The 20840-nt window shown below is 46.5% G+C and overlaps 1 protein-coding gene across 1 annotated transcript in view; it reads right to left on the bottom strand.

The window, feature by feature from the left end:
- Positions 1-20840, bottom strand: part of LOC139389950 (transmembrane protein 8B) — a 121609-nt gene that overhangs the window by 47178 nt on the left and 53591 nt on the right. The window contains exon 3 of the mRNA XM_071136995.1: positions 10116-10546. Coding sequence (XP_070993096.1) covers positions 10116-10546 — 431 coding nt within the window. The remainder of the gene's footprint in view (positions 1-10115; positions 10547-20840) is intronic.

The following is a 20840-nucleotide window of genomic DNA, read 5'->3' as shown; positions in this document are numbered from 1 at the left end:
TGCACTTTTTGGTGCCTGATTCTTGAAAATGGTGCTCCATGTATTAGATATGAGGCTACACCTCTACTTGAAGACAGTGTCTCATGTAATTAATAGCTTCCAGAACGTTGCTTTACTATGAGCAAAATAAACCAACTCCAAACAGTGTTGTAGGTGACTCTGTTCTTTCTACCCTCTGCCTCTCACGTTGTATTTCAGAACCTACCTAAGACTTTCCATGCCAACCTTCAGAATCAGTGCTTTCCATGCCAACCTTCAGAATCAGTGCTTTCCATGCCAACCTTCAGAATCAGTGCTTTCTATGCCAACCTTCAGAATCAGTGCTTTCCATGCCAACCTTCAGAATCAGTGCTTTCTATGCTAACCTTCAGAATCAGTGCTTTCCATGCTAACCTTCAGAATCAGTGCTTTCCATGCCAACCTTCAGAATCAGTGCTTTCCATGCCAACCTTCAGAACCAGTGCTTTCCATGCCAACTTTCAGAATCAGTGCTTTCTATGCCAACCTTCAGAATCAGTGCTTTCCATGCCAACCTTCAGAATCAGTGCTTTCCATGCCAACCTTCAGAATCAGTGCTTTCCATGCCAACCTTCAGAATCAGTGCTTTCTATGCTAACCTTCAGAATCAGTGCTTTCCATGCCAACCTTCAGAATCAGTGCTTTCTATGCCAACCTTCAGAATCAGTGCTTTCCATGCCAACCTTCAGAATCAGTGCTTTCTATGCTAACCTTCAGAATCAGTGCTTTCCATGCTAACCTTCAGAATCAGTGCTTTCCATGCCAACCTTCAGAATCAGTGCTTTCCATGCCAACCTTCAGAACCAGTGCTTTCCATGCCAACCTTCAGAATCAGTGCTTTCTATGCCAACCTTCAGAATCAGTGCTTTCCATGCCAACCTTCAGAATCAGTGCTTTCCATGCCAACCTTCAGAATCAGTGCTTTCCATGCCAACCTTCAGATTCAGTGCTTTCTATGCTAACCTTCAGAATCAGTGTTTTCCATGCCAACCTTCAGAATCAGTGCTTTCCATGCCAACCTTCAGAATCAGTGCTTTCCATGCCAACCTTCAGAATCAGTGCTTTCCATGCCAACCTTCAGAATCAGTGTTGCAATGCCAACCTTCAGAATCAGTGCTTTCCATGGCTACCTTCAGAATCAGTGCTCTACATGCCAACCTTCAGAACCAGTGCTTTCCATGCCAACCTTCAGAACCAGTGCTTTCCATGCCAACCTTCAGAACCAGTGCTTTCCATGCCAACCTTCAGAATCAGTGCTTTCCATGCCAACCTTCAGAATCAGTGCTTTCCATGCCAACCTTCAGAATCAGTGCTTTCCATGCCAACCTTCAGAATCAGTGTTTCAATGCCAACCTTCAGAATCAGTGCTTTCCATGGCTACCTTCAGAATCAGTGCTCTACATGCCAACCTTCAGAACCAGTGCTTTCCATGCCAACCTTCAGAACCAGTGCTTTCCATGCCAACCCTCAGAACCAGTGCTTTCCATGCCAACCTTCAGAACCAGTGCTTTCCATGCCAACCTTCAGAACCAGTGCTTTCTATGCCAACCTTCAGAACCAGTGCTTTCTATGCCAACCTTCAGAACCAGTGCTTTCTATGCCAACCTTCAGAATCAGTGCTTTCCATGCCAACCTTCAGAATCAGTGCTTTCCATGCCAACCTTCAGAATCAGTGCTTTCTATGCCAACCTTCAGAACCAGTGCTTTCCATGCCAACCTTCAGAACCAGTGCTTTCTATGCTAACCTTCAGAACCAATGCTTTCTATGCCAACCTTCAGAATCAGTGCTTTCCATGCCAACCTTCTGAACCAGTGCTTTCCATGCCAACCTTCAGAACCAGTGCTTTCCATGCCAACCTTCAGAACCAGTGCTTTCTATGCCAACCTTCAGAACCAGTGCTTTCTATGCCAACCTTCAGAACCAGTGCTTTCTATGCCAACCTTCAGAATCAGTGCTTTCCATGCCAACCTTCAGAATCAGTGCTTTCCATGCCAACCTTCAGAATCAGTGCTTTCCATGCCAACCTTCAGAACCAGTGCTTTCTATGCTAACCTTCAGAATCAGTGCTTTCCATGCCAACCTTCAGAATCAGTGCTTTCCATGCCAACCTTCTGAACCAGTGCTTTCCATGCCAACCTTCAGAACCAGTGCTTTCCATGCCAACCTTCAGAACCAGTGCTTTCCATGCCAACCTTCAGAACCAGTGCTTTCCATGCCAACCTTCAGAACCAGTGCTTTCCAACAGCTGTGTTGGATGACGAGAAGTTGTGGAAAACCGTCGTGGGCACAGTGAAACGGCCAGTGGGAGACTGTTTCAGTGGGACACTGTTTCAGTGGGAGACTGTTTCAGTGGGAGACTGTTTCAGTGGGAGATTGTTTCAGTGGGAGATTGTTTCAGTGGGAGACTGTTTCAGTGGGAGACTGTTTCAGTGGGAGACTGTTTCATCCTCTTCATGAAGAGCACATTTCTGAGTTTGTGAAAGTGAACCAGATGTATTAATATTCAGACTATTTTAATATCGGTGAGCTCTTTAACCATAGCATTGGAAATCCATCAGTATGCATATCAGCTCAGACCATTACATTCCTGACATTCAAACCTGGTGAATAGGATTATCATGCCCTGCATTGCCACCATTCATCAACAGACAAGTTCATTACACTTGTTCATCAAGCGTTCTAATATAGGCATTTGTGAAGGTAACATTACAGAGTTTACCAGTTGAATTTCAATCCGTAGTGTGTCTTTGTGCATTTGATTTTCATTTGATTGTGTAACGTGGTATTTTAATGTGTGAAATTGTTGTTTTTCAGATAATGGCAATGATAGTCAATTTAATGAGTGTGTGTGTGAGAGGCTAATCCCAAGAGTGAAAGAGCAAGTCCAGTATATATTGGCCCAGGGGGCCATTAAAGAGTAAGCAGAAATCTTCTCCTGTCATTTACTCCCATCAATGTTGCAGTGGAGCTCAGTCCCTCTGCTCTTCCTTTCAACTCCCTCTGCTCTTCCTTTCAACCCCCTCTGCTCTTCCTTTCAACTCCCCCTGCTCTTCCTTTCAACTCCCCCTGCTCTTCCTTTCAACTCTTCTGTTTCGGTACAACCCTCCCCCCCCCCCCCCCCCCCCCCCCCCACCACCGCCTGTGTCTTCTTCAGTCCAGCAGTGCTTGCCTCTCTTCACAGAGTTGTTGATGAAGGGTCGGGTCCTATGTGGACTGATTAGATTGGGCTCAACCTGCTAAACAAATGCTGGGATAGATGTCTTGTTCAGTATACGTAGCGTTAAGTCACTTGGTTATTCTAAACGGAAGGTGCTGGCTAGCTTAGCTTAGGCTAAAAAGCCTCCTGGCAGACGTCGGCTAGAATGCTTACCTTCCAGCGAGTGAAATTTACTAGCTTTCCACAGGCGTTGGCAAACCCATGACTATTTTCAGTTCCTGGAGTTGGAGGGAGAGAAGCAGGGTTTACATGGGACCTTGGCACGGATCTGAGTGACTAGTGCACCCCTCTGCAAAAACATTACTGTGACAACAGTGACAACTGTGACAACGTTTGGCAAACGGGATACTACGTCGGACATTACCAGAGCCCCTAGTGACCGTAAAGGGCCGGGCTTCATGCTATACAGTCTCACAGAAGCACAATGCATATTGGAAGCTTGTCCATGTTTAATGCTCCCCCCTCTGTTACCCAGCATTCCACAGGGTTCACAGGGTTCAAGGGGTATATCAATCTCCCAGGGTGAGAGTGACAAGTTGGGTCAGTGTCCTCCCCCATAAGTGGCTCAATACTGCGATGTATTGCTGATTCCTGCCTGTAGCTCACGAGTCCCTAGGAGGTGTCTAGTGATACAGGTTATGGGCTCTATAGGCAATTCGTTGTTGGTAGCAGTCAGGGAATGAGCAGGGTTGGACACAACTACGCTATTATCCCACACGCAGTTTCTGTGATTCATATGAGGCCACAAATGAGCTGCCTGTCCCATCAACACGTCAACTGTTCGCGAGGCCTCAGCGCCCGTTTTGAGGAAATATCCTCCCGTCTCCAGAAGCAGGCAATCCGAGTGGTTCCAATGTCGAAAATCTGGGACGGCTGGTACAGCCGGTATTCCTGGTTACGAAAAGGGGCGGGACTTAGCAACCCATTCTAGACCTACGTGCCCTCAGCAAACACCTAAGACTACAAACTCATGAGCTACCAGCGACTGGCTGCATAGTGGAGGAGGCAAGCAGTGTTACATCACAGCTACTGTCCCATGTTCTGTCTCCAGGCTTCATCTGACATCAGAAAAATATCTGCCTGACTCCATCTCACAGTATTCTGTCTCTAGGCTTCATCTGACACCAGAAAAATATCTGCCTGACTCCATCTCACAGTATTCTGTCTCTAGGATTCATCTAACACCAGAAAAATATCTGTCTGACTCCATCTCACCGTTCCCGTTCTGTGAGCTTGTGTGGCCTTGGCATTCCGCATGGTGATCTTAGGCTTGTGTGCAGCTGCTCGGACCATGGAAACCCATTTCATGAAGATCCTGACTAACAGTTATTGTGCTGACGTTGCTTCCAGAGGCAGTTTGGAACTCAGTAGTGAGTGTTGTAACCAAGGACGATTTTTACGTGTTATGTGCTTTAGCGTTCTGTGAGCTTGTGTGGCCTACCACTTCGCGGCTGAGCCGTTGTTGCTCCTAGACGTTTCCACTTCACAATAACAGCACTTACAGTTAAACGGTGCAGCTCTAGCAGGGCAGCAATGTGACAAACTGACTTGTTGGAAAGGTGGCAGTGTTACTACAACTCATAAACCCCCTCGGTGCTGAAGAACCTCAGATTTAGAAGTGAAAAAACCCTGATAAAACTATTACAATACACAGACAGTCCACGAATGGTATTTTATTGTACTACAAGATGACTACGTTTTAATGAAAACACTGTATATATGTCTAGTAAATGGCTATCGCCTTACCTATCTGTTATAAAAGACAATCTAACGAGTGGTTAAGCTATATTACAAATAACCTAGTGTCTAAACGTTCCCCTGAATCTCCCTTTCCTTATTAGCCTACTGTAGTAGTTCTGAAATACATTTCAACCACTTTGCAGCCAGAATATTAGGCCTAACTACCAGTAGCAGGCTACATGATCTGTGTCAGTGTGTCTTTCTCTGTTTTTTTACTATGCTGACCGCACCACAGTGTGTTCCTTATGAAATATAAAAAACTTTTCAATTTAAATCATCCAACATGTGAAAAGTAAATATTGGGAGCATTGTTGTGCTGTCATCTTTTTCGGTTCTCTCTCTGCTTTATGAAGGTGTCCAAGGACATAGATGAGGGCCGGGACCAGAGAAGTGTCCAGTAGTACATCATGAAACAGGAGCACCAGAAAACCAGGAAGTATAGGACCCAATACATACTCAACCACACAGCTGCCAAAGTCCTGGATGAGTTCCCATGCCTCTGTCAACCACACAGCTGCCAAAGTCCTGGATGAGTTCCCATGCCTCTGTCAACCACACAGCTGCCAAAGTCCTGGATGAGTTCCCATGCCTCTGTCAAAGTCCTGGATGAGTTCCCATGCCTCTGCCAAAGTCCTGGATGAGTTCCCATGTCTCTGCCAAAGTCCTGGATGAGTTCCCATGCCACTGTCAAAGTCCTGGATGAGTTCCCATGCCTCTGTCCACCACACAGCTGCCAAAGTCATGGATGAGTTCCCATGCCTCTGTCAGCCGCACAGCTGTCAAAGTCATGGATGAGTTCCCATGCCTCTGCCAAAGTCCTGGATGAGTTCCCATACCATTGTCAAAGTCCTGGATGAGTTCCCATTCCTCTGTCAAAGTCATGGATGAGTTACCATGCCTCTGTCAACCACACAGCTGCCAAAGTCCTGGATGAGTTACCATGCCTCTGTCAACCACACAGCTGCCAAAGTCCTGGATGAGTTCCTATGCCTCTGTTAACCACACAGCTGTCAAAGTCATGGATGAGTTCCCATGCCTCTGCCAAAGTCCTGGATGAGTTCCCATGCCTCTGTCAACCACACAGCTGTCAAAGTCCTGGATCAGTTCCCATGCCTCTGCCAAAGTCCTGGATGAGTTCCCATGCCTCTGTCAACCACACAGCTTTCAAAGTCCTGGATCAGTTCCCATGCCTCTGCCAAAGTCCTGGATGAGTTACCATGCCTCTGTCATCCCTACTTCGTAAATTTGCCACTGATTTGTGTTGTATTTGCATTTTCATGCCACTTGAAGTGAAATTCTGCCCAAAACCTACCAACCAATTGATCTCTCTCTCTATTTCTCTTTTTCCTCTCTCTAGCTTTTGGAGATGACAGCAATCATGCACAAGGACAAGCTACTGATAACCAATCTATGTAAAATTTTATTTTCAATGACGGCCTACCGGGGAACAGTGGGTTAACTGCCTTGTTCAGGGGCAGAACGACAGATTTTTACCTTGTCAGCTCGGGGGATTCAATCTTGCAACCTTTTAGTTACTAGTCCAACGCTCTAACCACTAGGCTACCTGCTGGTTACTAGTCCAACGCTCTAACCACTAGGTTACCTGCTGGTTACTAGTCCAACGCTCTAACCACTAGTCTACCTGCCTCTAACCACTAGGCTACCTGCTGGTTACTAGTCCAACGCTCTAAACACCCATAGTTAAGAAGGCCCCAAAGAGTCCCCCTGAAGCAGTCATAAGCCCAGTCGCTAGACGGCTGCTGAACAGAGGTGGAGTGATTTTACATTACTCTTAAAGTTCAGTCTGAAGTGGGCATCGTCATAGCTTCTTAGAATATGAAGGTATACAATGTGAACATTGACCCATTACGCTTTACTTCCGTGTCCTGTGCTTAGATTATACCTCTATTACTGAACAATGACTTTGTAAAATTGTACTTTGACACAAATGGAAATAGTACATTGTTTGAAATTGTACTTTGAGTTTGAAATGAATGAAATAGCACTTTGTTGAAAATTGTACATGGTTGTGTATACCTTTTCAAACTGGCTAACAAGGTCAGCTGATCTTTCTCTACCCTCACATCACGCTAGCTCTGGCTGGCTAACAAGGTCAACTGATCTTTCTCTACCCTCACATCACGCTAGCTCTGGCTGGCTAACAAGGTCAACTGATCTTTCTCTACCCTCACATCACGCTAGCTCTGTGCTGGCTAACAAGGTCAACTGATCTTTCTCTACCCTCACATCACGCTAGCTCTGGCTGGCTAACAAGGTCAACTGATCTTTCTCTACCCTCACATCACGCTAGCTCTGGCTGGCTAAGAAGGTCAACTGATCTTTCTCTACCCTCACATCACGCTAGCTCTGGCTGGCTAACAAGGTCAACTGATCTTTCTCTACCCTCACATCACGCTAGCTCTGGCTGGCTAAGAAGGTCAACTGATCTTTCTCTACCCTCACATCACGCTAGCTCTGGCTGGCTAACAAGGTCAACTGATCTTTCTCTACCCTCACATCACGCTAGCTCTGGTTAGCCTCATTATGAGTCTAATCTGGTCTCCTTCAACATGGTTATCCTCATTATGAGTCTAATCTGGTCTCCTTCAACATGGTCAGCCTCATTATGAGTCGAATCTGGTCTCCTTCAACATGGTTATCCTCTTTATGAGTCTAATCTGGTCTCCTTCAACATGGTCAGCCTCATTATGAGTCGAATCTGGTCTCCTTCAACATGGTTAGCCTCATTATGAGTCTAAGTTGGTCTCCTTCAACATTAGCCCTATTTGGTAGAATACCAAGTCCATATTATGGCAAGAAGAGCTCAAATAAGCAAAGAGAAACGGCAACCCATCATTACTTTAAGACATGAAGGTCAGTTAATATGGAAAATTTTAAGAACTTTGAAAGTTTCTTCATATGCAGTCGCTAAAACCATCAAGCACTATGATGAAACTGTCTCTCATGAGGACCACCACAGGAAAGGAAGACCCAGTTACCTCTGCTGCAGAGGATACGTTTATTAGAGTTACCAGCCTCAGAAATTGCAGCCCAAATAAATGCTTCATAGAGTTCGAGTAACAGTCACATCTCAACATCAACTGTTCAGATGAGACTGGGTGAGTCAGGCCTTTATGGTCAAATTGCTGCAAAGAAACCACTACTAAAGGACACCAATAATAAGAAGAGACTTGTTTGGGCCAAGAAACACAATCAATGGACATTAGACCGGTGGAAATCGGTCCTTTGTACTGTTGAGTCCAAATTTTGTATTTTTGGTTCCAACCGCTGTGTCTTTGTGAGACGCAGAGTAGGTGAACAAATGATCTCCGCATGTGTGGTTCCCCCCGTGAAGCATGGAGAAGGAGGTGTGATGGTGTGGGGGGTGCTTTGCTGATGACACTGTCAGTAATTTATTTAGAATTCAAGGCACACTTAACCAGCATGGCTACCACAGCATTCTACAGCAATACGCCATCCCATCTGGTTTCGGCTTAGTGGGACTATCATTTGTTTTTCAACAGAACAATGAGCCAACACACCTCCAGGCTGTGTAAGGGCTATTTGACCAAGAAGGAGAGTGATGGAGTGCTGCATCAGATGACCTGGCCTCCACAATCACCCAAACTCAACCCAATTGATATGGTTTGGCATGAGTTGGACCGCAGAGTGAAGGAAAAGCAGCCAACAAGTGCTCAGCATATGTGGGAACTCCTTCAAGATGGTTGGAAAAACCTTTCAGGTGAAGCTGGTTGAGAGAATGCCAAGAGTGTGCAAAGCTCTCGTCAAGGCAAAGGGTGGCTACTTTGAAGAATCTAAAATCTATTTTAATTTAACACTTTTTTGGTTACTACATGATTCCATATGTATTATTTCATAGTTTTGATGTCGTCACTAATATTCTACAATGTAGAAAATAGTAAAAATAAAGAAACATTATTGAATGAGAAGGTGTGTCCAAACTTATCTTCTACATTATATAAGGAATCAGGTGCCATTTGGGAGTCTGGTGGTGTAGTTCTGCATGCTGCTGCTGTTCACTGTGATGGCTTTAGGTTGGAACACTGTGATGGCTTTAGGTTGGAACACTGTGATGGCTTTAGGTTGGAACACTGTGATGGCTTTAGGTTAGGGCACAAAAGCCAAAACAACACAGCACAGGTACTCACACGACCAACAAAAATTGGAACAATAATCGACAGGACCATGGTAAACCAAGTGCACACTTATACAATTACTAATCAATGGGAATAGGGACCAGGTTTGAATAATGACAGTTCCGGAGGGATCCGTGACATTAGGTTGGAACACTGTGATGGCTTTAGGCTGGAACACTGTGATGGCTTTACGTTGGAACACTGTGATGGCTTTACGTTGGCTTTACATTGGAACACTGTGATGGCTTTAGGTTGGAACACTGTGATGGCTTTAGGTTGGACCACTGTGATGGCCTTACGTTGGAACACTGTGATGGCTTTACGTTGGAACAATGTGATGGCTTTAGGCTGTAACACTGCCTCCATACTGTAGCTAATGCCTTAATGTCTTGGCTTGTATGAAAATAGCCCTATTTCCCTTCCTGGTATGAAAATAGGCCTATTTCCCTTCCTGGTATGAAAATAGGCCTATTTCCCTTCCTTGTATGAAAATAGGCCTATTTCCCTTCCTGGTATGAAAATAGGCCTATTTCCCTTCCTTGTATGAAAATAGGCCTATTTCCCTTCCTTGTATGAAAATGGGCCTATTTCCCTTCCTGGTATGAAAATAGGCCTATTTCACTTCCTGGAACTAAGGCAGAGGGACAAGGAGGAACCATGACAGTCTAACAACCTGGGAGGGATAGGTAGATATGATGTACTGCTGGTGTGGACATGTAAAACACAGTGGGATTCCGCTACTAGAAGGAAATGCTAGCCTTGGTATTGAACCAACAAATCACTCAGGGAAGGTAGCTTTAGTATCTCAGTATCTAAGAGCTAGGTACAACATAATTACCAGAAAATTGTCAGGACTTTAGTCTGTGTTTAAACAAAACAGTACAAGAATTGCAAACGTCCTTCCCACTGTGTGGTTGTGTGAGAGAGGGAAAAATTACAAGGTACAAAACACATCTTGTAATAAAATATTTTTGACACTCACCAAGTTGAGTTTGAGTTCCATATTCAGGACTCCTCCACTGTCCAGGACAGGCATGAGGTTAATGGAGAACACAGCAGCCCTGTCCGGAGGAACAGAGATGTTCGGACCAAAGAAGATGTAGAAGTGGACGGAGAAGGTGTCCAGCTCATTCCTCAGGGTGGGCCGGATGGGCCAGCACCTGTGGGGGTCGGAGCTGGGAGCCATATGGGATATACTGTCCTGTGGGGAGAGAAGGGAGCCAGCGGGGTCCAAAGAGGAGGAGTTCTGGGCGTGGCTGGGGAGGCCCGGGAGGCCGGCAGGGGTGGAGGGGAGCGTCTCAGAGAGAGAGAAGCCCATAGCACTGCCAAAGGACTGCGGCAGGTTGAGATTAGAGCTGGGGCCAGAAGAGGAGCTGGAGGGGGAACCCTTAGAGGCGCTGGATTTGGAGCAATCTGGAGAGGGAAAGAGAGAGAGATAGAGAGAGAGGGAGAGAGAGAGAGAGATAGAGGTAGAGAGAGAGAGGGGGAGAGAGAGAGATAGAGAGAGAGGGAGAGAGGTAGAGAGCGAGAGGTAGAAAAAGAGGGAAAGAGAGAGAGATAGAGAGAGAGGGGGAGAGAGAGGGAGAGAGAGATAGAGAGAGGTAGAGAGACAGAGAGAGAGAGAAACAATGGAGTCATTAGGAAGAATGGGGAGACAGAGAGACAGACAGACAAGCAGAAAGGCAGACAGACAGACAGACAGACAGACAGACATACAGACAGACAGACAGACAGACAGACAGACAGACAGACGAAATGTGTCATGTCATGGCAATACCAGTGTGAAACAGGCCTCTCCTCTCTTCTCTTCTCCTCTCTTCCCCTCTCCTCTCTTCCTCTCTCCTCTCTCCCCCTCTCCTCTCCTCTCCTCTCCTCTCCTCTCCTCTCCTCTCCTCTCTTCTCCTCTCCTCTCCTCTCCTCTCCTCTCCTCTCCTCCTCCTCCCCCAATCCTCTCCTCCTTGCCTCTCTTGTCTCCTCTCCTCCTTCTCTCCTCTCAAGAGCCTCTCCTCTCTGCTCAGGCCTAGTTCGCACATGTGCCTGTTAGGTTGCCTGGCAGTATTATCTGTAGAGAAGTGTCTGAGTCAGTCTGAAGTGCTCTCATGGGCGGCAGCAGCCTGTCGACACACACACACACACACACACACACACACACACACACACACACACACACACACACACACACACACACACACACACACACACACACACTCAGAGGGTTAGAGAAACAAACAAAAGGTGGATCATTGTCAAGAGGCTTCTATTTCCTCTCATCTCCACATCAACCAGTCAGATCATCTGATCGTCTGGAAGCAGAAAAACACAACAGGTCCTGTGTGTTGAAATTATCAAATGAAGTGGAACTATACAGCTTTCAGCAGCAACGATCTAATGGGTGACTGTTGTTAAACAGACGTTTTAATGGGTGACTGTGGTTAAACAGACGTTTTAATGGGTGACTGTGGTTAAACAGACGTTTTAATGGGTGACTGTGGCTAAACAGACACTTTAATGGGTGACTGTTGTTAAACAGATGTTTTAATGGGTGACTGTGGTTAAACAGACGTTTTAATGGGTGACTGTTGTTAAACAGACATTGTAATGGGTGACTGTGGTTAAACAGACGTTTTAATAGGTGACTGTTGTTAAACAGACGTTTTAATGGGTGACTGTTGTTAAACAGACGTTTTAATGGGTGACTGTGGTTAAACAGACGTTTTAATGGGTGACTGTTGTTAAACAGACGTTTTAATGGGTGACTGTGGTTAAACAGACGTTTTAATGGGTGACTGTGGTTAAACAGACGTTTTAATGGGTGACTGTGGTTAAACAGACGTTTTAATGGGTGACTGTTGTTAAACAGACGTTTTAATGGGTGACTGTTGTTAAACAGACGTTTTAATGGGTGACTGTGGTTAAACAGACATTTTAATGGGTGACTGTTGTTAAACAGACGTTTTAATGGGTGACTGTGGTTAAACAGACGTTTTAATGGGTGACTGTGGTCAAACAGACGTTTTAATGAGTGACTGTTGTTAAACAGACATTTTAATGGGTGACTGTGGTTAAACAGACGTTTTAATGGGTGACTGTGGTTAAACAGACGTTTTAATGAGTGACTGTGGTTAAACAGACGTTTTAATGGGTGACTGTGGTTAAACAGACGTTTTAATGGGTGACTGTGGTTAAACAGACGTTTTAATGGGTGACTGTTGTTAAACAGACGTTTTAATGGGTGACTGTTGTTAAACAGACGTTTTAATGGGTGACTGTGGTTAAACAGACATTTTAATGGGTGACTGTTGTTAAACAGACGTTTTAATGGGTGACTGTGGTTAAACAGACGTTTTAATGGGTGACTGTGGTCAAACAGACGTTTTAATGAGTGACTGTTGTTAAACAGACATTTTAATGGGTGACTGTGGTTAAACAGACGTTTTAATGGGTGACTGTGGTTAAACAGACGTTTTAATGGGTGACTGTGGTTAAACAGACGTTTTAATGGGTGACTGTGGTTAAACAGACATTTTAATGGGTGAATGTGGTTAAACAGATGTTTTAATGGGTGGCTGTGGTTAAACAGATGTTTTAATGAGTGACTGACTGTCTGCTTTCACGTATACTATTTGCTATATAAGCCTGATTCTCTGTAAAACTGTCTTGTATGAGAGCAGAGTGAATCAGAGACGGTCCTAGAGAGAGAGTACTGAAGATAAACACTGTGTGTGTCCATGAGAACAAAGGCTATTTTACACTAAGGGATTATATTTAGAGTTACAATTTGAGTGTGTGGACGTGTCCACAACAATTCACAACAATGTACACACATCTAAAGTAAAATAATAGATTTAAGAAATATATAAATATTAGGATGAGCAAAATATACACTACATTATCAAAAGTATGTGGACATGTGCTCATCGAACATCTCATTCTAAAATCATGGGCATTAATACGGAGTTGGTTTCCCCCCTTATCTGCTATAACAACCTCCACTCTTCTGGGAAGGCTTTCCACTAGATGTTGGAACATTGCTGCTATAACAGCCTCCAATCTTCTGGGAAGGCTTTCCACTAGATGTTGGAACATTGCTGCTATAACAGCCTGCAATCTTTTGGGAAAGCTTTCCACTAGATGTTGGAACATTGCTGCTATAACAGCCTCCACTCTTCTGGGAAGGCTTTCCACTAGATGTTGGAACATTGCTGCTATAACAGCCTCCACTCTTCTGGGAAGGCTTTCCACTAGATGTTGGAACATTGCTGCTATAACAGCCTCCACTGTTCTGGGAAGGCTTTCCGCTAGATGTAGGAACATTGCTGCTATAACAGCCTCCACTCTTCTGGGAAGGCTTTCCACTAGATGTTGGAACATTGCTGCTATAACAGCCTCCACTCTTCTGGGAAGGCTTTCTGCTAGATGTAGGAACATTGCTGCTATAACAGCCTCCACTCTTCTGGGAAGGCTTTCCACTAGATGTTGGAACATTGCTGCTATGACAGCCTCCACTGTTCTGGGAAGGCTTTCCGCTAGATGTAGGAACATTGCTGCTATAACAGCCTCCACTCTTCTGGGAAGGCTTTCCACTAGATGTTGGAACATTGCTGCTATAACAGCCTCCACTGTTCTGGGAAGGCTTTCCACTAGATGTTGGAACATTGTTTCGAGGACTTGCTTCTATTCAGCCACAAGAGCATTAGTGAGTTCGGACACTGATGTTGGGTTATTAGGCTTGCAGTCGGCAGTCCAATTCATCCCTGAGTGTTCGATGGGGTTGAGGTTAGGGCTCTGTGAGCTGTTGTTGCTGCTAGACATTTCCACTTCCAGCAGGGCAGAAATTTGACAAACTGACTTGTTAGAAAGGTGGTGCCACGTTGAAAGTCGCTGAGATCTTCAATAAGTCCATTCTACTGCCAGTGTTTGTCTATGGAGATTGCATGGCTGTGTGCTCAATTTTACACCTGTCAGCAACAGGTGTGTTTGAAATAGCCGAATCCACTAATTTGAAGAGGTGTCCACATACTTTTCTACACACAATGCATTCAGAAAGTATTCAAACCCCTTCATTTCTCCACATTTTGTTACGTTATTTATTATTCTAAAACTGATTATATAAAACAATTGACTGCATATTTTTTTCCCCTTCTTCATCAATCTACTAAATACATTTGTTTTGGTTAAATAAAGGTGAAATGAAAAAATGAAGAAAAAATGCTATTGGAATCCAAACAGTCTCTTTCTGTTTGGTTTCTACCGCTTTATGGAGTCAGACTACCACTGTCTGAATGGCACACATACGACATCCATGTATCAGTTGTCTCAAGGCTTAAAAAACATTATTTAACCCCGTCATCTACACTGATTGAAGTGGATTTAACAAAGTGACATCAATAAGGGATCATAGATTTCACCTGGATTCACCTGGTCAGTCTTGAAAGAGCAGGTGTTCCTAATATTTTGTACAGTCAGTGTATATAATATCCATATATGATAAATATTGTTATTATTATTTATGTATTTTTTCTCCCCAATTTCGTGGTATTCAATTGTTTTAGGATCTACTATCTTGTCTCATCGATACAACTCTTGTCTCATCGCTACAAGGTTGAAAGTCATGCGTCCTCCGATACACAACCCAACCAAGCCACAATGCTTCTTAACACAGCGCCATCCAACCCGGAAGCCAGCCGCACCAATGTGTCGGAGGAAACACCGTGCACCTGGCAACCCTGGTTAGCGTGCACTGCGCCCGGCCCGCCACAGTAGTCGCTGGTGCGCAATGAGACAAGGATTTCCCTACCGGCCAAACCCTCCCTAACCCGGACGACGCTAGGCCAATTGTGCCCCACGGACCTCCCGGTCGCGGCCGGTTACGACAGAGTCTGGGCGCGAACCCAGAGTCTCTGGTGGCGCAGCTGGCGCTGCAGTACAGCGCCCTTAACCACTGTGCCACCCGGGAGACCCATATATGATAAATAAAAAAAAAACACTACACACACACATACACACATCTGTCCGAGCGATATCAGCTAAACTGTCTCTGTTCATCAGTCTCATGCTGTGTTTTAGCGGGTCACAAACCAGAATCTTCTCAGTGTTCTACTATAACATAACGTAGCCAGCAGTTAAAGGGTGGATGAATCAGTCATCCAATCAACAATGAGATTTGTTATTGAACTGTTATTTGATCAGGGAATCAACACCTCATTTCCAGTGTATATACACAGACCTACAATATACACAGACCTACAATATACACAGACCTACAATATACACAGACCTACAATATACACAGACCTACAATATACACAGACCTACAATATACACATACCTACAATATACACAGACCTACAATATACACAGACCTACAATATACACATTTAAAACTACACAGAAATACATGTTCAAATACAAAAAAATACGGGGGAAAAAAACATAAAAACGATCTACTACCAAGTCCTCAGTCAACTGTCTGAGCGGCACCAGAACATCCAACTGTTTCAGCAGGTCCTCAGTCAACTGTCTGAGCGGCACCAGAACATCCAACTGTTTCAGCAGGTCCTCAGTCAACTGTCTGAGCGGCACCAGAACATCCAACTGTTTCAGCAGGTCCTCAGTCAACTGTCTGAGCGGCACCAAAACATCCAACTGTTTCAGCAGGTCCTCAGTCAACTGTCTGAGCGGCACCAGAACATCCAACTGTTTCAGCAGGTCCTCAGTCAACTGTCTGAGCGGCACCAGAACATCCAACTGTTTCAGCAGATCCTCAGTCAACTGTCTGAGCGGCACCAGAACATCCAACTGTTTCAGCAGGTCCTCAGTCAACTGTCTGAGCGGCACCAGAACATCCAACTGTTTCAGCAGGTCCTCAGTCAACTGTCTGAGCGGCACCAGAACATCCAACTGTTTCAGCAGGTCCTCAGTCAACTGTCTGAGCGGCACCAGAACATCCAACTGTTTCAGCAGGTCCTCAGTCAACTGTCTGAGCGGCACCAGAACATCCAACTGTTTCAGCAGGTCCTCAGTCAACTGTCTGAGCGGCACCAGAACATCCAACTGTTTCAGCAGGTCCTCAGTCAACTGTCTGAGCGGCACCAGAACATGACATCTGCTAATTGTTTCAGCAGGTCCTCAGTCAACTGTCTGAGCGGCACCAGAACATCCAACTGTTTCAGCAGGTCCTCAGTCAACTGTCTGAGCGGCACCAGGACATCCAACTGTTTCACCAGGTCCTCAGTCAACTGTCTGAGCGGCACCACAACATCCAACTGTTTCAGCAGGTCCTCAGTCAACTGTCTGAGCGGCACCAGAACATCCAACTGTTTCAGCAGGTCCTCAGTCAACTGTCTGAGCGGCACCAGAACATCCAACTGTTTCAGCAGGTCCTCAGTCAACTGTCTGAGCGGCACCAAAACATCCAACTGTTTCAGCAGGTCCTCAGTCAACTGTCTGAGCGGCACCAAAACATCCAACTGTTTCAGCAGGTCCTCAGTCAACTGTCTGAGCGGCACCAGAACATCCAACTGTTTCAGCAGGTCCTCAGTCAACTGTCTGAGCGGCACCAAAACATCCAACTGTTTCAGCAGGTCCTCAGTCAACTGTCTGAGCGGCACCAGAACATCCAACTGTTTCAGCAGGTCCTCAGTCAACTGTCTGAGCGGCACCAGAACATCCAACTGTTTCAGCAGGTCCTCAGTCAACTGTCTGAGCGGCACCAGAACATCCAACTGTTTCAGCAGGTCCTCAGTCAACTGTCTGAGCGGCACCAGAACATCCAACTGTTTCAGCAGGTCCTCAGTCAACTGTCTGAGCGGCACCAGAACATGACATCTGCTAATTGTTTCAGCAGGTCCTCAGTCAACTGTCTGAGCGGCACCAGAACATCCAACTGTTTCACCAGGTCCTCAGTCAACTGTCTGAGCGGCACCAAAACATCCAACTGTTTCAGCAGGTCCTCAGTCAACTGTCTGAGCGGCACCAGAACATCCAACTGTTTCAGCAGGTCCTCAGTCAACTGTCTGAGCGGCACCAGAACATCCAACTGTTTCACCAGGTCCTCAGTCAACTGTCTGAGCGGCACCAGAACATCCAACTGTTTCAGCAGGTCCTCAGTCAACTGTCTGAGCGGCACCAGAACATCCAACTGTTTCAGCAGGTCCTCAGTCAACTGTCTGAGCGGCACCAGAACATCCAACTGTTTCAGCAGGTCCTCAGTCAACTTTCTGAGCGGCACCAGAACATCCAACTGTTTCAGCAGGTCCTCAGTCAACTGTCTGAGCGGCACCAGAACATCCAACTGTTTCAGCAGGTCCTCAGTCAACTGTCTGAGCGGCACCAGAACATCCAACTGTTTCAGCAGGTCCTCAGTCAACTGTCTGAGCGGCACCAGAACATCCAACTGTTTCAGCAGGTCCTCAGTCAACTGTCTGAGCGGCACCAGAACATCCAACTGTTTCAGCAGGTCCTCAGTCAACTGTCTGAGCGGCACCAGAACATCCAACTGTTTCAGCAGGTCCTCAGTCAACTGTCTGAGCGGCACCAGAACATCCAACTGTTTCAGCAGGTCCTCAGTCAACTGTCTGAGCGGCACCAGAACATCCAACTGTTTCAGCAGGTCCTCAGTCAACTGTCTGAGCGGCACCAGAACATCCAACTGTTTCAGCAGGTCCTCAGTCAACTGTCTGAGCGGCACCAGAACATCCAACTGTTTCACCAGGTCCTCAGTCAACTGTCTGAGCGGCACCAGAACATCCAACTGTTTCAGCAGGTCCTCAGTCAACTGTCTGAGCGGCACCAGAACATCCAACTGTTTCAGCAGGTCCTCAGTCAACTGTCTGAGCGGCACCAAAACATCAAACTGTTTCAGCAGGTCCTCAGTCAACTGTCTGAGCGGCACCAGAACATCCAACTGTTTCAGCAGGTCCTCAGTCAACTGTCTGAGCGGCACCAGAACATCCAACTGTTTCAGCAGGTCCTCAGTCAACTGTCTGAGCGGCACCAAAACATCCAACTGTTTCAGCAGGTCCTCAGTCAACTGTCTGAGCGGCACCAGAACATCCAACTGTTTCAGCAGGTCCTCAGTCAACTGTCTGAGCGGCACCAGAACATCCAACTGTTTCAGCAGGTCCTCAGTCAACTGTCTGAGCGGCACCAAAACATCCAACTGTTTCAGCAGGTCCTCAGTCAACTGTCTGAGCGGCACCAGAACATCCAACTGTTTCAGCAGGTCCTCAGTCAACTGTCTGAGCGGCACCAAAACATCCAACTGTTTCAGCAGGTCCTCAGTCAACTGTCTGAGCGGCACCAGAACATCCAACTGTTTTAGAATTCCTCACAATCAAATGTAGACCGCATTATCTACCAAGAGAATTCTCTTCGATTATAATCACAGCCGTATATATCCCCCCCCAAGCAGACACATCGTTGGCTCTGAATGAACTTTATTTGACTCTTTGCAAACTGGAAACCATTTATCCGGAGGCTGCATTCATTGTAGCTGGGGATTTTAACAAGGCTAATCTGAAAACAAGACTCCCCAAATTTTATCAGCATATCGATTGCGCAACCAGGGGTGGAAAGACCTTGGATCATTGTTACTCTAACTTCCGCGACGCATATAAGGCCCTGCCCCGCCCCCCTTTCGGAAAAGCTGACCACGACTCCATTTTGTTGATCCCTGCCTACAGACAGAAACTAAAACAAGAGGCTCCCACGCTGAGGTCTGTCCAACGCTGGTCCGACCAAGCTGACTCCACACTCCAAGACTGCTTCCATCACGTGGACTGGGACATGTTTCGTATTGCGTCAGACAACAACATTGACGAATACGCTGATTCGGTGTGCGAGTTCATTAGAACGTGCGTTGAAGATATCGTTCCCATAGCAACGATTAAAACATTCCCTAACCAGAAACCGTGGATTGATGGCAGCATTCATGTGAAACTGAAAGCGCGAACCACTGCTTTTAATCAGGGCAAGGTGTCTGGTAACATGACCGAATACAAACAGTGCAGCTATTCCCTCCGCAAGGCTATCAAACAAGCTAAGCGTCAGTACAGAGACAAAGTAGAATCTCAATTCAACGGCTCAGACACAAGAGGCATGTGGCAGGGTCTACAGTCAATCACGGACTACAGGAAGAAATCCAGCCCAGTCACGGACCAGGATGTCCTGCTCCCAGGCAGACTAAATAACTTTTTTGCCCGCTTTGAGGACAATACAGTGCCACTGACACGGCCTGCAACGAAAACTTGCGGTCTCTCCTTCACTGCAGCCGAGGTGAGTAAGACATTTAAACGTGTTAACCCTCGCAAGGCTGCAGGCCCAGACGGCATCCCCAGCCGCGCCCTCAGAGCATGCGCAGACCAGCTGGCCGGTGTGTTTACGGACATATTCAATCAATCCCTATACCAGTCTGCTGTTCCCACATGCTTCAAGAGGGCCACCATTGTTCCTGTTCCCAAGAAAGCTAAGGTAACTGAGCTAAACGACTACCGCCCCGTAGCACTCACTTCCGTCATCATGAAGTGCTTTGAGAGACTAGTCAAGGACCATATCACCTCCACCCTACCTGACACCCTAGACCCACTCCAATTTGCTTACCGCCAAAATAGGTCCACAGACGATGCAATCTCAACCACACTGCACACTGCCCTAACCCATCTGGACAAGAGGAATACCTATGTGAGAATGCTGTTCATTGACTACAGCTCGGCATTCAACACCATAGTACCCTCCAAGCTCGTCATCAAGCTCGAGACCCTGGGTCTCGACCCCGCCCTGTGCAACTGGGTACTGGACTTCCTGACGGGCCGCCCCCAGGTGGTGAGGGTAGGCAACAACATCTCCTCCCCGCTGATCCTCAACACTGGGGCCCCACAAGGGTGCGTTCTGAGCCCTCTCCTGTACTCCCTGTTCACCCACGACTGCGTGGCCACGCACGCCTCCAACTCAATCATCAAGTTTGCGGACGACACAACAGTGGTAGGCTTGATTACCAACAACGACGAGACGGCCTACAGGGAGGAGGTGAGGGCCCTCGGAGTGTGGTGTCAGGAAAATAACCTCACACTCAACGTCAACAAAACTAAGGAGATGATTGTGGACTTCAGGAAACAGCAGAGGGAACACCCCCCTATCCACATCGATGGAACAGTAGTGGAGAGGGTAGCAAGTTTTAAGTTCCTCGGCATACACATCACAGACAAACTGAATTGGTCCACTCACACAGACAGCATCGTGAAGAAGGCGCAGCAGCGCCTCTTCAACCTCAGGAGGCTGAAGAAATTCGGCTTGTCACCAAAAGCACTCACAAACTTCTACAGATGCACAATCGAGAGCATCCTGGCGGGCTGTATCACCGCCTGGTACGGCAACTGCTCCGCCCTCAACCGTAAGGCTCTCCAGAGGGTAGTGAGGTCTGCACAACGCATCACCGGGGGCAAACTACCTGCCCTCCAGGACACCTACACCACCCGATGTCACAGGAAGGCCATAAAGATCATCAAGGACATCAACAACCCGAGCCACTGCCTGTTCACCCCGCTATCATCCAGAAGGCGAGGTCAGTACAGGTGCATCAAAGCTGGGACCGAGAGACTGAAAAACAGCTTCTATCTCAAGGCTATCAGACTGTTAAACAGCCACCACTAACATTGAGTGGCTGCTGCCAACACACTGACACTGACTCAACTCCAGCCACTTTAATAAT

The sequence above is a fragment of the Oncorhynchus clarkii genome, chromosome 30 (assembly GCF_045791955.1).
Source record: "Oncorhynchus clarkii lewisi isolate Uvic-CL-2024 chromosome 30, UVic_Ocla_1.0, whole genome shotgun sequence".
In the NCBI taxonomy this organism is placed as follows: Eukaryota; Metazoa; Chordata; class Actinopteri; order Salmoniformes; family Salmonidae; genus Oncorhynchus; species Oncorhynchus clarkii.
This window is presented reverse-complemented; position numbering and strand designations above follow the sequence as displayed.